General features: G+C 35.0%; 1 protein-coding gene across 8 annotated transcripts in view; it reads right to left on the minus strand.

Moving 5' to 3' along the window:
• LOC118198261 (3',5'-cyclic-AMP phosphodiesterase 4C-like) overlaps positions 1 to 23,073 on the minus strand; it is a 539,317-nt gene that overhangs the window by 115,779 nt on the left and 400,465 nt on the right. The window contains exon 1 of one of the 8 annotated variants that reach the window (XM_085809227.1): positions 460 to 2,587. The exons of the other annotated variants lie outside the window; for them this stretch is intronic. Within the exon in view, the coding sequence (XP_085665353.1) occupies positions 460 to 632 (173 nt within the window). The 5' untranslated portion in view covers positions 633 to 2,587. Of the gene's footprint in view, positions 1 to 459; positions 2,588 to 23,073 lie in introns of those variants that run through there. 8 annotated transcript variants of the gene reach the window in all.

Raw genomic sequence — 23,073 nt, forward strand, 5'->3', positions numbered from 1 at the left:
ATTTTATACTGATAATCACTATCAGATGAAATACCAGTTAAACAAAATCTCAAATTCATTTTCATGAAAAATAAAATTTTTGTTATGGAAACCTATTCCTATGCAGCTGCTTCAAAAAGAAAAGCATCATAAATACAATGAAATGGTTTTTTTAATGTAATAATGTAATCCATATATACGTAGCTCCCATAAAAAGTATATATATCAAGAAACATTCTAAAATTGAAGACCTCAGCACAAAGAAAAGCAATTGTCACCCTTGATTCTTTTCTCTTATTTATAACTTAAAGCTTCAAGTGTGCGGACAATTAAATATCAAGGACTGATATAAGACGAGGATGACAGAATATCGAGACTCAGAACTGGGTTAATACTTCCCTTCTTTCAAATAAGTGTCCATCATTGAACTAAGCTTTGTAATGAGGTCTCCCAGGTTGAAAAATTAGAAGAGAAACTTACCTTCCGCAGGCTTTATCAGAAAGCCTTCTAAGCCTGCGGGAGGAGGGGCTGCTCCTCCTTCTCAGTACTATGGCATGGGAGGAATCCCTTCGAGGTACATCCGAGTCTCGGTGCAAAGGCCGGGGGAAGAAGATGCGAATGACGCTGAAGAGAAATACTGCAAGCGTCAACATCTTCTTCTTCGGGCCTTAGATTCGTTCGGAGATATCCATTTTGAGTTTGTGTTGCACTGGTCAGGGTCTTCCCTATTCGCAATTAAAGCACAAATGATGATCTACGTGGAACTAATTTCAAACTATGCGAAAAGGAAGAAAAATTAAATTGCCGGGTTTTGCATTCTGTTCTTAACTAGTGATCTAAGTTGACAATCGTGACCATAAAATTAGTTACGTAAAAGCATGCTAAAAGAAAGGTGGGCAGTAAGAGTCAGACAACTACAAATAACACCGCTTCGCTGACACGTAAGGACAAATAGCGTTGACGTACTTGGATCAGGATCCTTCAGATGGCACTTGGCCAGGTCAGTTTCGAGAGCCGTACTCACCCAAAGGTTACGGGATCACATTACGCATCTCTCGGTTTTGCCAACGGAATAAATTCTTATACGGAATGCTATCACACAATCTTCCATGCTCTTCATTCCTCATAAACAAAAATTCTATATTTGATAACCTGATCTCAGCACGGAAATAAAATTTCAGAAACTATTTCTCTCGAGTAATTAAGCCACAAAAAAAGGAGACAAAATTGTAAAATAATATCGTGCTCTCTTAAAACTGATATGTAAAATTATATTTCAGAAACTTCTTTACCCCTTTCTTAGTAGGAAACAATTCCAATAATATTCATTATTAAATTCGGTCTGCGGGTAACTTGTAATGTATCTTAGATAATCTGGTAGCTTTCAAATTCAGTTTGATTGGAATTCTTAAGAAGCCAGGTAAATGACGTCAGAAACCAAGTACCTGCTCTGAATTTCAAATGGTCTTTTGTTTTGCCTTTGCTTCTAGCATAAGTAATAATTATCTCAGCAAGCTGTAGCAAAATGCTTGTTGTAACTCAGAAATTACAATGACAAAGAATGAATAAAAATGTAAATGCTCTGAATTCAAAGCGCTTTGCTCTTTATATACCATAACCAAACCGTTTCCTTTGAGATTTATACCTCTTACAATAGTTCTTCCTTCTTCTGCTTATTTATTTCTTTCACTACGTATACTGCGTAAGAGAACAACGGCAACTGCTTTCAAATATAATTTACGCTATTTTTACTTCGACTTACTTTTCTGTCTGTTTTCTTCAATTTCTTCGACCTTCCATTTTTTTTTTCAGAATGATTACAGCACATAGTGTACAAAACTTTGTAGAGCTCTATCTTTATACTTTTTAAGTGAAGTTAATCAAATCAAAATAAATTTTCCTTTTCTTTCATTTCATCAATAAAATACACTCAACTTATTTAAAAATATTTTTTTGAGTACCAAAGAAAACATTTCTCTTAAAACAGCACATAATATTAAACTTGCATAATTTCCATTCAGAGAAGGGTAGACAACTCACGGAACAAAAGATTCATTTCTGATTTATCTGATGACACATTTTTTTTTCCTTCTTTTCAATCTTATCAGAATACATCAACGCCGAAATACCGTTTTGCTATCATAGATAAATACTTTAACAGTTCAGCTTTATAAGAATTCTATTCTCTAAATTTGGTATTACAATGAATGCTCAAAATATTACAGGAACTGTTAAAATAAAATTAAAAAAAATATCTACTATTTATACCTTTTCTAGGTTTCCCTGAGGGATAAATTCAAAAAATGTTCATAGCGTGAATAGAAAATATTTCCGAGAAAAATATCCACGTGTCAGTGCACACAAATCTGATGCCAAGTTTTCTTTATCAAAAACACAAGCATCGTCGATCAGAAACTGACACCTTTGACATAATTTATGCGAAAGGCAAATATTTGAAGGCATGAGACGAAAACTGGCACAAGCTTTCTGTGTTGGTGACAAGGGCGCTCGAAGTATTTCTTTTTTCCTTGACAAGCACGTGCTTCACACAGTAGAGCAACAAGTTCACGAGGAGCAAAGCGTCCAAGAAGCAGAAAAGCCCGCTGCTGATACTCCTACTGCAATACGCGGTATGGGTAGAAAACTGAACGCCAGCTCTCTTCAGAAATTGATCGGGCAGAACTCTTTCTCTTTGGGGTGACACAGAGGAGCCAGACAAACCCCGCTAGTCGGGGAATGGACAGAGTCGCCACTGCTGCTACTTTTATAGCCCCCTCTCATATAAAGGTACACTACAAACATACGCTACGCAAGCTGCGTTTAAGGTGGTTTTAAACGGAAAAAAATAGGTAATAAACGATGAGCTAAACGGTGAAGAGAAAGAAAGGGAAATAAAGTGGAGAAAGTTAAAGTAAAATAGCTTTCGACTCAGAAAAAAGAGGGGAAATCACGCATTTGAATTTTGGCGAATGAAAAGACATCTCCGAAACTTTTTTGCTTTTATTTATTTATTTATTTTTCCCTCCTTGTTTAACTGCAGAATTTGGATATTTCTCCCTTCTCTTTGCCTCATTTTAATGTTGTTTTGAATAGTGATAGAGACTGCATGTCATTTGATGAGGGTGATAGTGCAGAATAAATTATTTAAATATATTTAATTTAACTACTGTCTTATTAATAATACTGTAACGCTGTCTGAATGCTGTAATACTGTAAAAGTTTTGTCTGTAATAGCTTAAATGTTACAAATAAGTTTAATTTTTATTCGCTTTAGACTTAAAAGCAAGATAGAAAAAGTCTCCGCGCTTTTTTGCCACTAGATGGTATTGATGCCTATATATACGGCAGCACTCATCCGATTGTCTCAAACGGACATCTGCTTAAAAGGTGACATCCAGCTTCCATTGTTTGTGAAAATAGTTTTCTAATTTGTTGCTCGTGCCAAAAGTTATATTGATTTGAAAATGAGTGAAATATCTGAAGAAATACGGTATGTGATGTTTTTATACTATAAAAAAAGGTAAAAACGTTTCAAAAACATGCCGAAAAATTTGTGAAGTATACGGTGAGAATGTTCTGAGTGAACGAAGGACCCAGCAGTGGTTTGCTTGATTCCATTCCTGAAATTTCGATGTGGAGATTGGAAGGGAATTGTCCATTATGAGCTGCTTCAACCCGGCGAAACCATCAATTCGGACCTGTACTGTACACAAGTTCACCGTTTGAACGAAGCAGTCCAGAAAGGGCGACCAGACTTGGCCAACAGAAAAGGAGTTGTGTTCCATCATGACAATGCGCGGCTACACTCATTTTGATGACTCGGAACAAATTGACGGAACTTGGTTGGGAAGTTTTGATGCGCTCACCGCATTGCCCGGACTCTGCTTCATCTGACTACCATTTGTTTCGGTCTCTGCAAAACGCTCTTGATGGTAAAAAACTGGCCAACCGAAGTACCGCTGAAAATCACTTTGCTACGTTTTACGACGATAAACAGCAGAAGTTCTACCCCGATGGAATTATAGAACTACCCGAAGAATGGCCAAAGGTCATAGATAATAATCGTCAATATGTAGTTGATTAAAATTGATTTTCAATAAAGAAAATGTTTGTTCAAAAATGTACCAAAAAGCGCGGAGACTTTTTATATGACACAATATTTTAAGTATAGTACCCTAATAACAAGGGTTCAAAAATGAAAAGCACAAAACTAAAATAAACATTCAACTGGCAATTGCATAATAAGGTAGTTTAGATATTTCTGATAGGTAGTTAGATATTTCTGAAACAAACATTTGTTTATTTTACAAGAATTACCTACCATTTTATGTTTTCTTTGTTCAGACTAGTGAAATTACAATAAAATCCTCTTTGCATATATAATTCAATCCACACATAAGAATCCTGCTGAACTTTATTACGCTCACTTCGCAAATGTACTGAAAGGATAGCATCTACACACATAGCTATTAATTTAGTAATCGTGCAGATCCTGTGATTTCCAAATTGAATTTTTTTTTTTTCACTTGCCGAGAAAAATTTAGCCATGAATGGAAGCAGGCGTTTTAAGTAACATCTACAGTAAAAAGCGCTTTTAGGGCATAACAAACCTGAAATAAAAGAGCCTTTATAAAGGTTTAGCCCTAACTAGTCTTCGTGAATGACTTTTTAAAGGAATTTAGTAAATCGCATTTACATTCAAAATAAAACGAATGCACGCAGTTATTTCTGTCTAAGATTAGGTTACGTTAATATGAATACGACAGAGTCGCGAGGATTATCTGCCTACGAAGGCGGATGCTTTTGTGGAGAACTTTCTGATGGAAACTGCCTTGCATCCACGTTGCACATGGGAAAACCAATGAAACTAACCATGCAGCCAACCAGGGGTAGGATACATCTATCTGTGGAATCAAGCCGCCCACCAGTGTCTGAGGGTATATGGTCTCTGGTAGTTCAGTCCGGTGTTCGAATCCCAGCGAACAGGCTAACTGCATAGTTTTCTCCATGTGTAACCGTGTTTACGACTATTAGAAAGTCCTCCACGAAAGCCTCCCTCTCTTTTGCCAGCTAACCCTCGCGTGCTTTGCCGTAATCAATAAACCAAACCAGACCCAACCAAACAAATCAGGAACCAAACCGCCCACCAGCGGCCGAGCGGTAACGTCGCTGAACACTGGTAGTTCGGTCCGAGGTTCAAATCCCGCGAACGGGCTGGCTGCATGGGCGTTTTCGTGGTTTTCCCCATGTGTAACGTGTATACGAGCCAGTATCCCTTAAAACGTCCTCCACGAAGACATCCCTCCCTTAAGGGCAGATAGCCCTCGAGTGCTTTGCCGTAATTAAATAAACCAAAACTATATTAAAAGCCAGGAACCAAACTAAAGTTACGATAGCTCTTATGGCGATTAAAAAATCATTCGGGAGCGAGAAAATGGCATTCTTCTCTTGACTAAGCTGAAAAGAACTTTTAATTTGTAAATAAATGTTGTGTTTTTAGGCCTAAGAACTTTGTTTTTACATAAAAAACTGAAGAAAGAATTCAGAAAATATTTCGGACAAAAAGTGGGTTTTATGACAAAATTACTTTGTTTTCCTAGTTCGGAATAAAATCACGGTAAAAGACATATTCTGTGCCGTTTCAGGAAAGTTAGTTTTATTAAATCAAAATTTGACGATTTTTTAATGAGTAAATGCCTGCTAAATTCTCTCTAATTTCATTGACTATTAGAATCTTTATTAATAGATGTAGAATTGAATTTAGAAGCAGTTCAAGTGAAGCAATTTAGGTCATTAAGGAAGCAGTTCAAAACAACTAAATCACAAGAAATTCTCGATACCAGAAGATTTAAGAATATGTATAGATGCGTTAGAAATGCATTGTCTTTAAAATTTTCTTATGCGTTGTTTCGCATTTCATTGATATATATATATATATATATATATATAAACTCAATATATAAAAAGTTAAGAAACTTTCATATCTTATTTAGCTCAATACAAGTAACAAATGCGTTGCATACATAGGATAATTTTTTTTTTTTTTTTGAGTTTACGGCTGAAACACAAAATATGAAAGTTTCTTAACATTTTATATATTGAATGTACATACATACATGCATACACACATATATATGTAAAATATCAGAACTATTCTGCAATTTAATTTCAAAGTGTGGTGTATTTAATTATGGCAAAGCACACTAGGGCTATCTGCCTAAGAGGAGGGATGCCTTCGTGGAGGACTTTCTAAGGGAAACTGACTCGTATGCACGTTACACATGGGGAAAACCATGAAAACGCCCATGCAGCCAGCCCGTTCGCGGGATTCGAACCTCGGACCGAACACCAGTGTTCAGCGACTTTACCGCTCGGCCGCTGGTGGGCGTTAAGTTCAAGGAATAAAATTTATGCTCAGAATATCATTGAATTTTATTCATCAGGAATCAGTAAATGATATGAAAAATAAATTAATACAATCGGTAGGAAGATTCACCTCGAGGATGCTGAGTTTTTTTCGAACAGGATATTCATTTTGAATAAAGAATTAATTTATTTTTAAATCGTTAGTGTGTGAGAAATTTTTACATGAATCGCATTGCTTGTTAGAAGTAAACAGAGCATCCTAAATTTAGACCGAACGTATTCATCGCAAAGAAAAACGTTAATGTTTCACGAAATATATGAAAAGCCAGTTCGAGACGAAAATACTGGAATTTCAATCAACAATAACATACAGCATTCTAGATTTCCCGGCTTCATACAAACCGCACAACTTAAAATCAGCCATCTAGAGCAATGGTTTCCGATTAGTGGTTCGCGGACCATTTACTGTCAAGCTGCCGCGTTATCGATTTGCTGTTAACTTTTTGCTTTGATTTCTCTCAGATACTCCTTACGTTCTCTACAACTGTACACAAAATATACGCTATTTTGTTAACTTATACAAACAATTGTTTCGCATCTTATAAGAGTGTTTTTATAAATTCTTACGTTTTTTTATCTTTCCTCTACCATAAACATTGATATGTTATAGGAGAACTGCAGTTCACGTTTTTAACTGCTTTCGTTTCTCTCGACCACCGCTGATGACTACTGAGTTGTATACATTTCAGCCACAATAAGTGTTAAAGAAAGGATAAATCGTGTGAAGTTATTTAAAGAATCAAGTCACAAGTGAGCAAAATTTTGGAAATATGATATAAGTATTTCTCCAGCCTTCTTAGCGCTCCTTCATGGTGTAGTGGTCTGCATGCTGGGCGCGTATTCCAGAGATCCGTGGTTCGTTTCCCGGCGAAGGCGTTGCTTATTTTTCATCTCTCCTGCTTCGAAATAACCTAATGTCTCTACAGCGGCGCCCGAACTTAAATGGTGGTGGATGATGATTCTCCACACCCAGGATTTGGCGACTGGGTCCCCTAAAAACCCCAGTCACCCTTTAAAAGGGGGAGTATATAAGTTATTTCTCCCGCCTTCTTAGCATGTTTTCGTAGTGTAGTGATCTGCACGCTGGGCGCCTATTCCAGAGGTCCGTCGTTCGATTCCTGGCGAGGGCGCTGCTCATTTTTCATCTCTCCTGCTTTCAAAAAATACCTAATGTCTCTACTATGAAATGTAGGAAGGGCCCACCAGCTGCCGAGCGGTAAAGTCGCTGAACACTGGTAGTTCGGTTCGAGGTTCGAATCCCGCGAATGGGCTGGCTGCATGGGCGTTTTCATGGTTTTCTCCATGTGTATACTAGCCAGTTTCGTTTAGAAAATCCTCCACGAAGGCATCCTTCCCTTTAGGCAGTTAGCCCTCGAGGCTTTGCCAGAATTACATGCGCACATGAAATATAGGAAAGCCATGACTGCAGTCCAGATATCAAACTTAATTAACAAATTTTGAAACGAATTTCTTCACTATCTCTTTATTTTCTTGTCATCTTTGAACTAATTAACAGTTCGTCTTACTAAAATTAAAAAATTAAATTCGTTAAAGTTTGATTAAAAAACTAAATGTTTGAGCTCCGTGAAATAAAAAGCATTGCATATAAGTTAAAAGCCTCAACTTTCCATGCAATTAGCAATAAGCTTCGTATGTATAGAGAAGCTGGAAAACTCTAAAGAAGAAAAAATACCTTTCAATAAATATTGTAAGTAATTGTAGAATTTCTGAACACTGGTAGCTAGACGACCTGGGTTCGATTCCAGGCTAATGGATCGGCTGCATGGACGTTTGCTTGATTTTCCCTTTGTGTAACGTTCCAAGTTTCCGAACAAATCCTATTGATCTCCCTTTAAGTTAGATAGGCAATTTATTCGAAAAATTTAAAGAAAAGAACATCTTCTGTTTTATTGATTCCATTTATGTGTGCCTTTTAGCGTTAAATGTACTTTCGAGAATTTCACCATATAAAAAATATAATCATACACTCATTCGAATTAACGTTTTCTAATAGAAAATCATGAATGTGAATTAAATAGATCTGTAAGAAACATAACTACTCGTATCTTAAAGTCATTATCAGCTATATAAATGCAGCTAAAATAGTTTTCGTTTTTGAGATGTCGACTATGTACATTTTTAATGATATTGCAATGCACCTTTTAAAGTTTAACAAGCTACTTAGTAAAGGAGGTAAAATATAGAAATACTAACTCTTTACAGATTGGCTATTTATTTTGCAACTATGCGTAAAAAACATAACAAAAATTTGCAAATTTTAAGAAATTTCTTTTCGAAGAAAAATCAGAACATTTTCCCTACAGGTGTTTTTCACCAATAAGGAGATTCATTGTATCTTCAATATCATTTAAATTACATAGACTTATAAATTAATCCTGAATGTCACAAAACTTATTCTACATATTCATTTTCAGTTTCTGGCCAGTTGCTTCTTTTGCTTTCCAAGTCACTTACGCCAATACTTCAAATCAATGATAGAATGTTTTTCGGCGTTTATTATGATAGAGTTTTCATAACCGCACATTTTCTCTTGTGTCTGTTCTTTAATTTTCAGAAATTTCAGGATGATTAAATTGTTCACCACATGAAAAACCATTTGCAAAAATTTTATTACCAATATGCACCGACATTTTGCACTATTAACTCTAATAAAAACACCTTAAATGAACATAGATTTTGAATTCAAATTGCACCCTTATCGCAAGAGTACTAAAGTCACAAACGTCATTGAACCCCGAAACTTAACAGCATGGGAAACTTAACAGCACCGTCCGATAATCCACAGCTTTATTTGAAAGAAACTCGAGTAAAGGTCGAGGTAAAAATGTTGATGAACAATTTAAAATTCCGACTCAGATGATTGCTTAACAATTATCATCTTGATGGAAGATTAGCATTGAAAATTACTGACGAAATGATGACCATATAATTCTATACGGCTTAAAAACTCTTCCTACCATGTTTGTGAAGCAGAACCTGGACATAGGGAAGTAACCTCCGTCTAAAATTACCTAAATAAATTTAAACTAGTTTAGTTAACGCATACATTAACGTTTACAGATACAATAATGGAATAATGGTTAAGTTTGGCTTTAGATGGAACGTACTTTGTCACGCATTTTAGACATCTACTTTGTGATCTAATACAAGTTTTTATCAAAGTCTTAGAGAAACATTTAATTTCTATTTTCAGAAAGTCCATTCCAACAAAAGCAGACTTTACAGTAGCTATAAAACTAAAATTGATTTTCTAATCTAATCAATCTTCAAGTTTTTGATAAGCTAACTGATTAAGGCAAAGCCACTCGATGCTTAACTGTCTATGGGAAGAGATGCTTCCGTGGAAGACTTTTTCGAGGGAAACTGGATCGTATCCATGTTACAAATGGATAAAATCCCGGAGCCTCCTATGCAGTTAGCCTCTTTGTCGGGATTCGAACAACCCGTGCTCGGCGACTTCACCGCTCGGCAAACGTCAGGCTGTCAATCTTTAAGAAAAGAAGTTCCGATAAAATTTAGGTCATCGTTTCTCAGTTTGCTATTTTTCCTTTTTATAAATTTGTAAATTCATAGCGTTAAATACTGAGTTTCTTCTACAGTTGCATATTAAATCCTAGTCGTATCATCATGCCCGATGCATATCATAAAAGAGGCATGTCAAGCTCACTACCTTAAATGGGCGAAATTGTTATCATTTTACAAAAGTGCCGTAAGGGAAAAAAATCCTTTTTCGTGCTTAATGATGCATTTAAAAAGTGAATAAATACAAAAAAAATAATAATAATAATCCCAAATAATGTAGTTCTTTAAAAAATGGAATGAACATATGGAAATCCTGGTAGTAGATGGATACCTATTATTTGTCTCTCGACACCTGGCATGTTTTTGTGTTCAACTAATTGTCCGGAGACACATTGCTCAATAGCTGTCAACTTGGATCTCGTTGAAGAATTTTTTTCCTATCTTAAGTGAGAAAAACTGTTCACTCTACCTAATACCGAACATGGGAATTGCTTACGGATTTCTGGGAATCCCCGCAGGCAGGTAATTGCAAAATTCGGATATGCCCACGTCTCTGAGTTTTTGCTTCAGAGTTGAGTCGCTCAGAATTTCAGTTTGTACCATCAGCAATTGGGCTGTCACTTTCTCAATATAGATTAAGAAAATATTTTTGTAAAGAGATCATCTCAAGAGTTCGTTTTAGCACTCGAGGTAGTATATATGGGTAGAACTTGAGGATTTATTAATATATTATAATTATATACTTTTTGATATTTTCTGGGGGAGAAGACCACAGAAAAATGAGTCGAAGGCCGTATGCGTTCTTTGGGCCGCGTAGAATGGTTAATAAATTTTATATTCAGTACTAACAGCTTGTTTTCAGTGAAATGATTCGCTTGGACTTACATTAAATAAAATTTTAATTATATTAAACCGCATTTTCCTAGCAGTCGATCACATGGTCTCGAAATGTTGTAGAGACATCAGGATATTTCAAAGCAAGAGACATGGAAAATGATCAGTGTCCTCACCGGGACTCGAACCTCGGACCTCTCGAATATGCGCCGCGTGTGCTGATCATTACACCGCGAAGGCATGCTGTGAAGGAGGGAGAAATACCTCATAAGGTAATTTATTTCCTACTTAAAGGGACGATTTTTCAAACAATTTAACCCCAGGCGAGCCTTATTGACATTACTAATTACCATAAGTTACCTCCACTCGGAATTATAATTCCCTTTTTCCTGGCCAATAAATACATATAACAGAGCCCCTCTAGATACTCCCACTGTTCGTACTGTGTTTAATTGTACTATTGTTACTAAGTACTATTGATGAAGGAAGAAACGAACATTATTCTCCTTAATATTTAAGTCTTATATTGCATAACGGTGAAACATACATATTGAATATTACACATTTCAAATACAGCTACTCCGATTTAGTTCTATTTAATTATAACAAAGCACTAGAGAGCTATCTGCCAAAGGTGAGGGGTGCCTTTGTGGAAGATTTTCGAAGGGAAACTGACTCGTATACATTTTACATATATGGAAAACCACAAAAACGCTTTTGCCGCCAGCCCATTCGCCAGGATTTGAACCCCGTACCGAACTAGCAGTTTGCAGCTACTTTTCCGCTAAGCCGCTGGGAGGCCACAGTTACTCTGAAGATGTGTACATGTAGCTTGTGAAAGTTAGCAAACGTTAGATAAGCGAAACCAAGAAATAATCCATTTTAAACAGTTTAGGTACAGAACGCAAAAGAAAATATACTGTGCTCCGAATAAGACACAAACATTTGCAAGTTAAGTGCTTACAAACATTCATTTCAAGATAGTCAAATTGTTTACAAGCTCATGGATTTGTTTTCTAACGAGAAATACAACCACTGATCTAAGCTAAGGGTCTCTTAGAACGCCGAGCCTAAATCATACTTTTGCAAGAAGAATCAATGCTTAAACTTATGCGCTTTTTCTTTTACTGCAAAGACATTTTATGAGACAAAGCCTTTACGCAATTTGCTACAGCCGACTAAACAAAAGCTGCCTATTATCAGAAGTTTCTTTTACACTTCGGAAGTGGATGCGTTTATTTCAGAATAAGAAAGAACAGGAGAAAGGGAACTTATAAGCTATACACGATCCTTCCAGAAGGCAAAACTATGATTGTTATTTCCTGAACAAATGTTTCAAGAAATTTTAAGTCTTTAATATTAACATATACACTTTCAAATCCGAAAGAGATCATAGTGGGTACATTTTTGCTATTTGGAAATGGAGGACCAGAGACAATTCCGCGAAAAGAACAATTTGTCCACGAAATCAGCTTCAGTCTGAAGTTTAGTTTTTCCTAATCCTAATGACTGTTCTATTTTTAACGAATACATCCGTGTCTGTTCATTCTCTCTTTTGAGACTTTTCCTGCTTTAAATATGTAAGTTCCTCAAAGCAGACTTTATTTCTTTACATTATTCTTTTAAACTCGTCATTCAATAGTGAGAACGCTTCATCGGGAACGAATATGGTTCAAGTAATGCGAGCGGCGGATATCTTCCAAAGGAGAGGAAACTTCATAGAGGGCTTTCTAAGGGAAATTTCCTAGTAGCTATGTTAAAGATTAGCCTTTAAAAAAATATAAGATGCTTGGAGCTAGCGGTTTGAACGCGTGGAACAGAACCACGAACAAATTAGTACTGTTTTCTAGATTTTAATAGTCGGCCAAAGGCTTCGCGAAGATCATCTAAATTTTAGTCGAGAATTTTAATAATTAAATAAATCATATAAATTAGAGTAGAGTTTCCTAAAGCCATTCTAAATATTACCTCAGTTAATTCGTAGAAGGTGGAAAGAGAATCACAGGCCCGAAGTGAATCTAATACACGCACTTTCTAATTTTTTTTAAATAGTATATTTTTTTTAAAAAAAAGGCATTCCTCTTTTACTTGAATTTAAAAATAGACTGACGTTAAATCTAACGGTGTAATATAATTGCTTACTCAGCTCCTCAGTGTTAACCGAAAGGATAGCTAAGCATTTTTTCGCTCCTGTTATTGGACAAAAAGCGGCGGTGTTGTACTGTTTTAGAAGCTTTTACTCATTGTCTCGGAGGAAGGCGAGTTTGACATAAGCTTAAGGAGAGAAAATATGATAGAAATCTAACTCACCATCTATCTAACCTGAGGTTTGTTAAGTAAGAACCGAGTTTTCTTTTACCTCCAAAAATAAAAGAGTCCTTCTAAGTTTATTTTTCCAACATTCATTTAGAAGCCTTCGCAGCCCATTTGCAACTGAGCAGTAAAAATCACTGAGCACAAGTAGTTCGACCTGGGTTCGATTTCAGGTGAACAGACTGGATGAATGGGTGTTTTCTTGTTTTTCCGTATGTAACATGGAGATGATCCCATTTCCCTTAGAACGTTATCCACGAAGATATTTTTTTCCTTAGGGAGAAAGCGTAAGCAAGCATGTTTTGTCATAATCAAATAAACCAAACCAATAGACATTTGATTTCAGGCTATAGCAGATGTAATGATATGCTCAGTTTGAATGGTAAAATTACAATAACTTAATAACGTATCTTGGATAGCGTCTGAAATTTACAGTACCAAGTGAGATAATTTTTAAGACTTTTAAACGTGCTGAAAAGATCTTACGTAAGCATATTGCTTTCCGATGGCCTCAGACAGTGGAGCTTTCAGTGAAACTGTGTGATATGAACGACTGCATGTGTGTGAAAATGCTGAATTTCACATGGTAGGGCATCTGAAGAATTATAGCAATTTAAGTAGCCTTCAATATATTCACAGATTTTACTGTTCCAAAATCGGATGTAAATTCCCACGATTATCATTCGTAATCATTTGATGAAACATGTAAGAACAAGCGAAAGATTCATACGTGAAATTCTTGATTTTATTATCCTAGTGTATGTTATACTGACTTTTAGTAAATTATGCAACTGAAATATAATTTTTAAGGTAACTTAGAATGTCCAAAATACGCTGATTTTTCGAAGAAACCAAATTGCGGTTGAATGGTACTGTAATTGCAAGTACATTTTGTTAAGAAGTTGTATAGTTTAATTACGCTGAAACCCTATCAGAAAAAATATACTCTGCTCGACATTGAAAATGCAACACCAAGAAGGAGTGGTCAGAACATTATGCAAATTTTAGAGTAGACGCACGTCACTGAGTTATGCGAATGATGTGAAATGCGCAGCTCTCCGACTCACGTGAAGTAAGATATAAGAGAAGGAACGTGCAGAATGGGCAATATTCGTGTCGTTATTTCTACCAGACGAATTATCGAAGAAAGTTGGTTTTTGTCCCGGAGGATACGTGTAATAGGAGAGAATGCCAAGCCGCCGTCAACGAAGGCACTTCCAGCAGATAGACTATTTTAGGAAGGTTATGGTGATCGGACTGAGAAGGGCGGGTTGGTCCTTACGTCAAATCGCAGCTGATACCCACAGGGATGCGAGCATGGTGCATCGGCTATGGCTAACATGGTTGGAACAAGGAAATGTGGGAAGAAGGAGGGGTGCAGGTGCAGCCAGAGTGACGTCAGTATGCGTGCATTGACGCATCCGCCCACAAGCTGTGGCAGTCCCGCAAGCCACTTGTACCGCGATTCTGCAGCATGTGCAAGATACCCTGGATGTTACCGTGTCGACCAGAACCATTTACCATCGATTAGTTGAACGCGGCCTGCACTCACGGCGTCCGTTAAGAAGACTGCCATTGACCCCAAAGCATAGACGCCAACGTTTAAAATGGTGCCGGACTGGAGCGATGTGGATGACAGAATGGCGTGTTCTCAGATGAAACACGCTTTTGTTTATCCAGTGACAGTCGACGCATACTTGTGTGGCGTCGACGTGGAGACAGATTATGACGGCCCAACGACACTTGGATAATGTACTGCAGCCGGTGGCATTCAACTACCTTCAGGGGCTGCCTGATGCAATGTTTCAGCAGGATAACGCCCGACCACACAGTGCTTGTATCTGCCAACATGCTCTGCAAGGTATACAGATGCTTCCCTGGCCACCGTATTCTCCTGATCTGTCACCAATCGAACATATGTAGGATGTGATTGAACGCCGTTTGCAGACTCTGCCCCTGCCTCGTTCAGAAGACGAACTGCGGCAAATGGTTGAAAGGGAATGGAAAGCCATCCCTCAGGACACCATTAGCACTCTCATTGACTCTATGCCTAGACGTGTTTCTTCGTGCATCGCTGCCCGCGGTGGTCCTACATCCGAGCCGACTCCGTTCTCGCTCTGTATTCTGACTATCATTTTGAAATAAAAATCACTTATTGATGCTTGCTGTCTCTGTCTTTTTTCCAAATTTCATCATTTTCTGACCACTCTTTCTTGGTGTTGCATTTTCAATCTCGAGCAGTGTATAAAGCAATGTACAACCTAACTTTCTTTACTCTTAGCTTGGCAGTTTAAAAGACCTGATATATACATAAAATAAAATTTTTATATATTCTCCCATGAAAAAAATTGAAAATACTGTGCCACGGAGTATTTCAAAATATTACTGCTTTTATTCAAGAATAGGAAAATAGACCATATTGTTACCCATGCATTTCAAGTTACTGTCTGCTCTTGTGACAAGAATATACTCGTAAGTAAAATACTTTCCAGAAGCATAAATATTTCAGGTCTGCTTTTCTTACACAATCTATAAATTCAAAAAAGGATATAAAGATAAAAATGAAATGGATCGTTATAAAGAAACAAATTTAAGTTTCCTAGAATATCTTTCAATATTTAGAGAAACTGGAGGGAGTAATATTGTTTTTCAAACTGTAATCTATAAGCCATATCATAGCATCAAGAGAGATAAAAATTACAATCCATCTCATTTAGAAAATGTTCTATGGAAAATTCTTTTCATATAAATTCCTATTTTTGCAAGTGATACAAAAAAGCATACATTTCCGAGATTTATTTTAAGCTCCCTCTCGGTTGGTAACATTTCAAAGGATTTATTTAAGGTAATCAAGACCAGGGAAATAAAAAAGTCTGTTGCAGTCAGTAAATGAAAGTAAACTTGGCGTCATTAAGCACACGAATGACTATCAGGTGGTGTTATGCACGTATTTAGTGACACTTTCACTTAAATTCAAAAAAAATATTTCGATCGTAAATTCGAGTGTTAGTTTTTCATCCATACTTTTATTTTAGAACAAGATCCTTAAAAAAATGAAGCTATTTTTACAGTTTCAATAACGCCTAATATTAGAGAAAGTCAAGAATAATATTTTGAAAATGTTAATGTAAATATATAAAGCATATTTACTTACAGTTTTTTATACGTGTTATTTTGGGAAATGCTGTTGTACAGATGTAGTCGAATTTTCATCACAACCAAAGTCAATTATTTAATACGTGTTTGAGTACTTCTACTTTTAGTACTCAATCCGATCAAAATAGTTTTCATTAATGCATGACATGCATTAATGAGGGATGCGTGTAATGAATTAATGACGATTGCATGTAATACGTCCATCATTCCCACTTTCAGCGCTACGAAGTACTACGCTGCAGTATGAGAGCACTTAACATGAACACAGATCTCAGGAAAGTATTTGTAGTATAAAGAGATGAGATTTTGAAAGCGGCTGCTTATGTCGAAGTTCTTTAAGCGAATAAAATGCAATATTATAAATATATATATATATATATTGATAAATATGAGCTTAAGGTCTTTTAAAATTAGCCCTTTAAAAATTCTCTATTGGAAAAGAAACGTATTTGCACTTTATTGGTTTAATTTAAAAATATTTAATGCAACAAATCAAATATGGGACACATTTTCAGTACAGCACACGCTATTTTCAAAACATAAACTGAAAAATTGATTTTTTGAAGGTAAATATAGCCTTATTCTAATTAAAACGCAAACAAACATAGAGCGGAAAGAGAAAATCTTTTAAGTTAAGTTCATGTGAGATTTTAACGTAATTTCTGTTTTTTTGGGGAAAATTGATAGATTTTTCAAACATTTGTAGTAATAGAATTGTTCAAAATTGATTATTCGACGTGATAGTGAGACTAAAAGATAAATTTAAAAAAAAAAGAAATGTTTTTTTTTTCCGGGATTCGAACCCGGGCCCTTTGGTATCGCAGTCAGGTGACCCTAACCACGACACCATCCACAGCTTTACATAGCGAATAATAAAAAAAACGAGCACCTGGATAACATAATGCAGTAATCGAATTCTGTTGTCAAATGTGTTACAATATTAATAAAAGTATTAAATTAATAACTCATAATTTTATCAAGGACGTTCCACATTTCTATTATATGTATTAAGATGTATATGAATTTTGTTAAGATAATTATTTAACGTCTTGTTCCCATTGAACTACGTAATGAATTATTTTTGTACTTGTAGTTAATATTTTTTTTAATGATAAAAGCTTTATCATTTTTTTTTATTATTCTTTGAAATTTTGAATATGAGTAATAAAAAATAGTTATTTTTGCATATTCTTAATCCATAATATTTTTGTCTCTGTTTTTTATGTTATAAATCTTTGCTTATCACATAGAAGACAGATGATAAAGCTACCTAAGAGTTGATTCAACTAGTATGGTGATTTTATTTTGAAACAATTAGTGTGGCTAACGGCTGATGAAAAAACAGGCATTTAATGAATTAATGTTCAGTAAAATGATATTTACATAGTATCATATATGATCATAATTAGTGCTTTTTGAACTGACTGAACACACTCTATAAGAGAAGTTGCCTAAATTGTTCCTATTCTAGATTTGAAGGAATGAAACTGTGATTGCTTTGGACGGCTGCTTATAGTAATACGTTTCAGTATTTCAAAATAACAAAATTGGAAACAATTGTCTCATTGACAATTAGATAATCATACGATAAGTTCGAAACATACAAATTACAGATAAAAGTAAATAAAGACTTTCTTTTTTTTATAATCTCTTTAGTGATAAATAATGTAAGCCATTTTTCCGTGACACCTTCAGTTAATATATCATGTAGCGCGAACAAGAAAGGGCGATTTACTGAATACAATACCGACTAAGGTTCAGGAAATCAAGTATATGCTCAGATTAGTTTTCCACCAGGAAATTCAGTGAAAAACACTTTTTATCAGATTTTAGCTGACATAGGCGGATGTGCAAAACAGATTCGATGAGGCTTCGCGGCAACAACTTTTGAAAAAGAAAATCGACAAGCAATCCCCCGCCCTCAAATCCAGGGCGTGGCCACTGTCTATGCAGGATTGGCAGCAAGCCAGACTAGGTTACCCCGAAGACTACTAAACCAAGTTCTGAAGTTAAAGAGCAAAGATTGAAATTACCATTAAAGATGCTTAAACTGTCTGGGTGCGTCAGATCTTCTTTCCAGGCAGAATAATTTAAAACCTAACATGTAAAGGAAAATTTCTTTCAAAAAGATTTAAATTATTCAAAAGATTAATGTTTTCTTCTTGAAAACTTGTAAAAATTTATCCATATGCTTTTTTTATGAAATTTCGTTTTAAATTTTTAGATATATAGCCAAGAAATATTCAGATATTTAATTAATTAAACCAACAAAGAAAGCGACACGGCGAATTAATATAAAAAAGAAGAGTTAATATTAAATTTTTAATTGCAACATGCAAAACATTTTCAAAGGCAGCAGATATAAAAATACAATTACGTAGCACCATAGTTTCGAAATTGGAATCAGGAATAATAGTAGCAATGAATTTAGAGGTTTAATGCGTAATAGCAGGAATGAAAGATGATGCAAATAATTTTAGTTTTTTTTTGTTTATAAAATGGATTTATCGTAAATCATTCATTCCATTTTCGTTCAAAACATTTTAATGAAAATATGCACTTTTACTTACTCAAACTTAATTATGTTTTTAGTTAGGCCTAAAAACAAATTCTATCAAAATATTAACTATTACCTTTCCCGTGCTTTAAATAAATCTGTCGATTTTCTGAATAATTTCTACTCGTTTCAAAGCTATTTATTTTTATGTTTAGTTCAAAAATAATTTCTTTAAAGCAAAATATTTAACTGAAACTGGATATCTTTTTGCTTTAACTTCTTCTTTCAAAGTAGTTTTAGATTATGTTAGAAATCTCTAAATAGCATATACAAGATATATTACGCTTGTAAATTTCAAGAGCAAATGTTTATTAAAAGCTAAAATTTACATTAACAAATTTTTTATGCCGGTATGGAATATTCTGCTGGCCATAATTTAATTTGGGTATAAAATTATGAAGAATTAGCCTAATCAATTATTGGTAATATGGGGATATATTTCAGATAGGCACATAAATGTATACTTAAGTAAATGTAAAATACTGCGTTGGCGTAGCCCCTTAAAATCATAAAACCGGCTTATGTCGGTCAGGTGGGCTGAGCTACGCCCATATAAGTACCTATACTAAATGTACATGAATGAGAGAAAATTTCCTTATCAGATTTATAGAAAATTTTACACAAAAGTACATAAATAAAATGCAATATTTCTGTGCACCCGCTAACGTATAAATAAGTGTACATTATTTCGTGTTTGCAATCATTTACATTTTAATTCTCCAATAGCAGTTGAATAGTTCATATAAAGTACATTCCACACCCTCTTTTCAGGGCTGGTGATTCAAATTCATTGATTCACGTGATTACTGGGGAGACATCAAAAGTCTTAAAGTGTTTCGACTTTTTTCTAAATAAATGCACATTCACCTAATTTTTAGCGATATTTATAGGGATATATATTTCTATGTTTTACAAATTAAGCAACATGCATCTGTTTTGGAAGCGGTCTATGTGGAGGATTTTCTTACAATTATTTATATCCACTTTTCATATCTCCTGTGTTATTAATAGAATTCAAAAATGGTTCCAAACGAAAAGAAGTTGTAATCACTGCCAATTACTTCAGTTAAAAAAAGTGACAATTAATAAATAAATTTAAAAACTTTAAGCAATTCTGATTGTTTTATTATTAATATCTCTAATGATAATTTATATTTCTCTTCATACTTTACCGTTTGTGGCGACCATAGCCGAGCCAAAATATTTTTCACCTGAGGCAAAAAGGTAAATGCTTGCCCCCCTCTCTCTTTTTATATATATATATCAAAATAACTATATTAAACAAAAGTAACTGTGTTAAATCAAAATATCATAATTCTTATAGCATAATTAAACCATTAATTATTAACGTAATTTTTAATTGTAGCCTTATAAATTTAGAAAACTAATATAGCCAATTATTTATAACTTTCAAATGAAAATGTTAAGAAATAATTTTTTGATAAATAAGAAATAACATCGTAATGCACATTGCATTAATTTCCAGGTTTTCTTGCAATTCTTCCTATTGTTTTCTGTATAAGGTATTTCTCCCGCCTTCTTAGCATGCCTTTGTAGTGTAGTGGTCAACACGCTGGGCGCGTATTCCAGAGATCCGTGGCTCGATTCCCGGCGAAGGCGTTGCTCCTTTTTCACTTTTTCCTGTTTCAAAAGTAACCTAATGACTCTACATATTAATTTTAATTTGCCGAAGCTTTTTTCCCCTAATAATAACTGACAAATTTCAAAACTTAATTAAAGTAATTTTCGAATTCATATAGCCAATTTGGAGCCCCTTCTAGTGATTCACCTGAGGCAGGTGCCTCACTTGCCTCACCCTTGTCCCGGCTCTGCCGGTGACTTGGCTTGTATCTCCATCTGTTAGCTCACTATACTGCCCAAGATTACTTCAGTCAAATTAAAAGATTAAATTAATTACATGAATAGATTTAAAAAAAATCAGGCAAACTTTGTAATTTGCCTAAAAAGTTTTAAATTAAATGATTAAATTAAACGATTTCAAATTAAATTATTAGAACATTTGATTAAACGATTACATTTGAAATTAAACGATTAAATTAATTAAATGACTAGATTAAAAAACAAGTAAAATTTGTAAATTGCCTAAAAAATTTAAACATATTAACAATATATTTTTTAAATGTCACACTGCCTGAATAAATTTAAGTTAGGGATGCAGTACGCTTATCAGAGCACAAGTCACACACCATGTCCACAAAATTCCCCACCCGGCCTTTATTTTCGCAACCGTTAGTAGCAGATATATACTTCCAGTTACAAAAATGTTTTAAATGAAGCAAAGATTCATATTTTCGTATTGTTAAATTAAAAAGAAATTAACTTGGTATAAAATTCGAAATCTAACTTTTTACATATTTCTTTAGTCAATATTCCCCTTGGTGAAAATTAACCTAGATATTTAATTTCGAAGTTCTAGATATTTGACGTCATTTTGAATTCGTATTGTAGGGTCGGTTACTAAATAAATTAGAATAGTCCGAGTTTGATTTTCCCTCCCTTAAGTGTCATTCAATGATATTCTTTTGTAATTTACTACTGTTATAATTTTTGTTACATTTGGTATGCCAAATAAATTTTCATATGAGACATTTATAAATTTTGAAAATTTAAAAAACCTTATTAATTGGCTCATGAAGCTTTCTTACTTTAGAATCATGCTCTGGTAATCTTAAAAAAATTCATTATAAAACAAATAGTTTATATATTTTTAATTGATGCAATTGAAATTACAAGTTGTCTACGTGCCAATACTGAAGCCTGCCAGTGCTTTCTAAAATATGAATTCTATAAGATTTTGTGAATAAGATCCTCATTAAAAAGAGACCTGTTGATCTGTATCTTTCATAATAATCTAAACAGAAATGAACATTATGTAATCTTTTAACATCAGAAACATTTTTTCGAACGATATTTTATTTTTAATTTTATACAGTTTAAGCATTTTGTTCTTAGATTTAAGTACGATCCCTGAATATTGCTGCCGACTTAAATATCAAATATTTTGATCAATTTCTGTCCTATGGGAGCCAAACGTTTTTTATGTTTCATATTAGAAAATATTTTCCTAAATATAAGTTTAGGGATAGTTGGAATGCGTAAAAGTTAGCTCTCGCAATGTTTTATAAAACTGATTGAAATAAATTAATAGCCATTGAAATAAATTTAAAAATGGCAAAACATAAATCTTTGCGTCATTTATAATATTGTTGCGTTTTTCTCTTTTCTGACACCAGTTGTTACGTTATTTTGTTATTTTCTTCCTTCACGTTCGTACGGGGTTCGTGTGGATTTGGAGTGAATAATGACGAAACTTGATGAGGTATCGAAACACACTTTATTGGCCGGTATTAATCAGGACAGTTCCAAAGTCACTTTTACAGTCGTCAAAGATCGGCTATAAACTCTCTGGAACAATCAGCGACACAGCCTTCAGGTTATCAGGCTATCACGGTGGAGATAGCTTCCCGGCAAAGCACTAGAGTACAGCTCCCGACTCTGCTTGGTCGTTCTCGAAACTTCACGTACTCTCGAGACTCTCCACGCTACAACTTGCGATGCACTCGACGACACACAGAGCACAGCTCCCGACTCCTGTTCAGTCGTTCCTGGAGCTCAACACGCTCTCTCGACGATACACTAACCGCGATACACTACGAGACTCTTTCGGTGCACTGGCTGCTCGGTTGTCAACTCGATCGACTCCGCAGGGATTGACTTGGTAGACGAAACACCAACTCGATACTAACTATTTTGCCCTCTACGAGGCACACTCACTCTATCACCTCGATAGATGAGGCACACAGACTCGCCCTCTCGAAGAGGCACTCTAACTGACTGCGGACCAGCAGGGTTTGTATAGCTTTCGGCTTGTGTTCGAGAACATTCTTGGCTAAACCTGTAAGAATTCGTTCCAGAATGTTCTCCATCCGTCCATGGTATATCGCCAATTTTGTCGCCAAATGGGCGATTTCTCGCCAAATGTGGCAACCCTGCTTTCCCATGCCATTTGATACCAACCCTAAAACTGCTTTGCGGGAAGCCATCTTACCGCGTCTGTACATTTCGTAACAATATTTTTTTGCCAATTGGATGTATATGTGTAAGCTTAACAGTTGCGAATATAAGGACTTTTCTCGACTTCTTTCACTGTAGAGCGTAGGTGCAGAACACCGATTCAACTAAGTCTGGCTTTCCTGCATATTTTTATTCATAATCAGAAATATGGTTGAAATATTACTATTCCT

This window comes from Stegodyphus dumicola, chromosome X2 (assembly GCF_044657685.1).
Source record: "Stegodyphus dumicola isolate Sdum_Otavi_A_Nest chromosome X2, ASM4465768v1".
In the NCBI taxonomy this organism is placed as follows: domain Eukaryota; kingdom Metazoa; phylum Arthropoda; class Arachnida; order Araneae; family Eresidae; genus Stegodyphus; species Stegodyphus dumicola.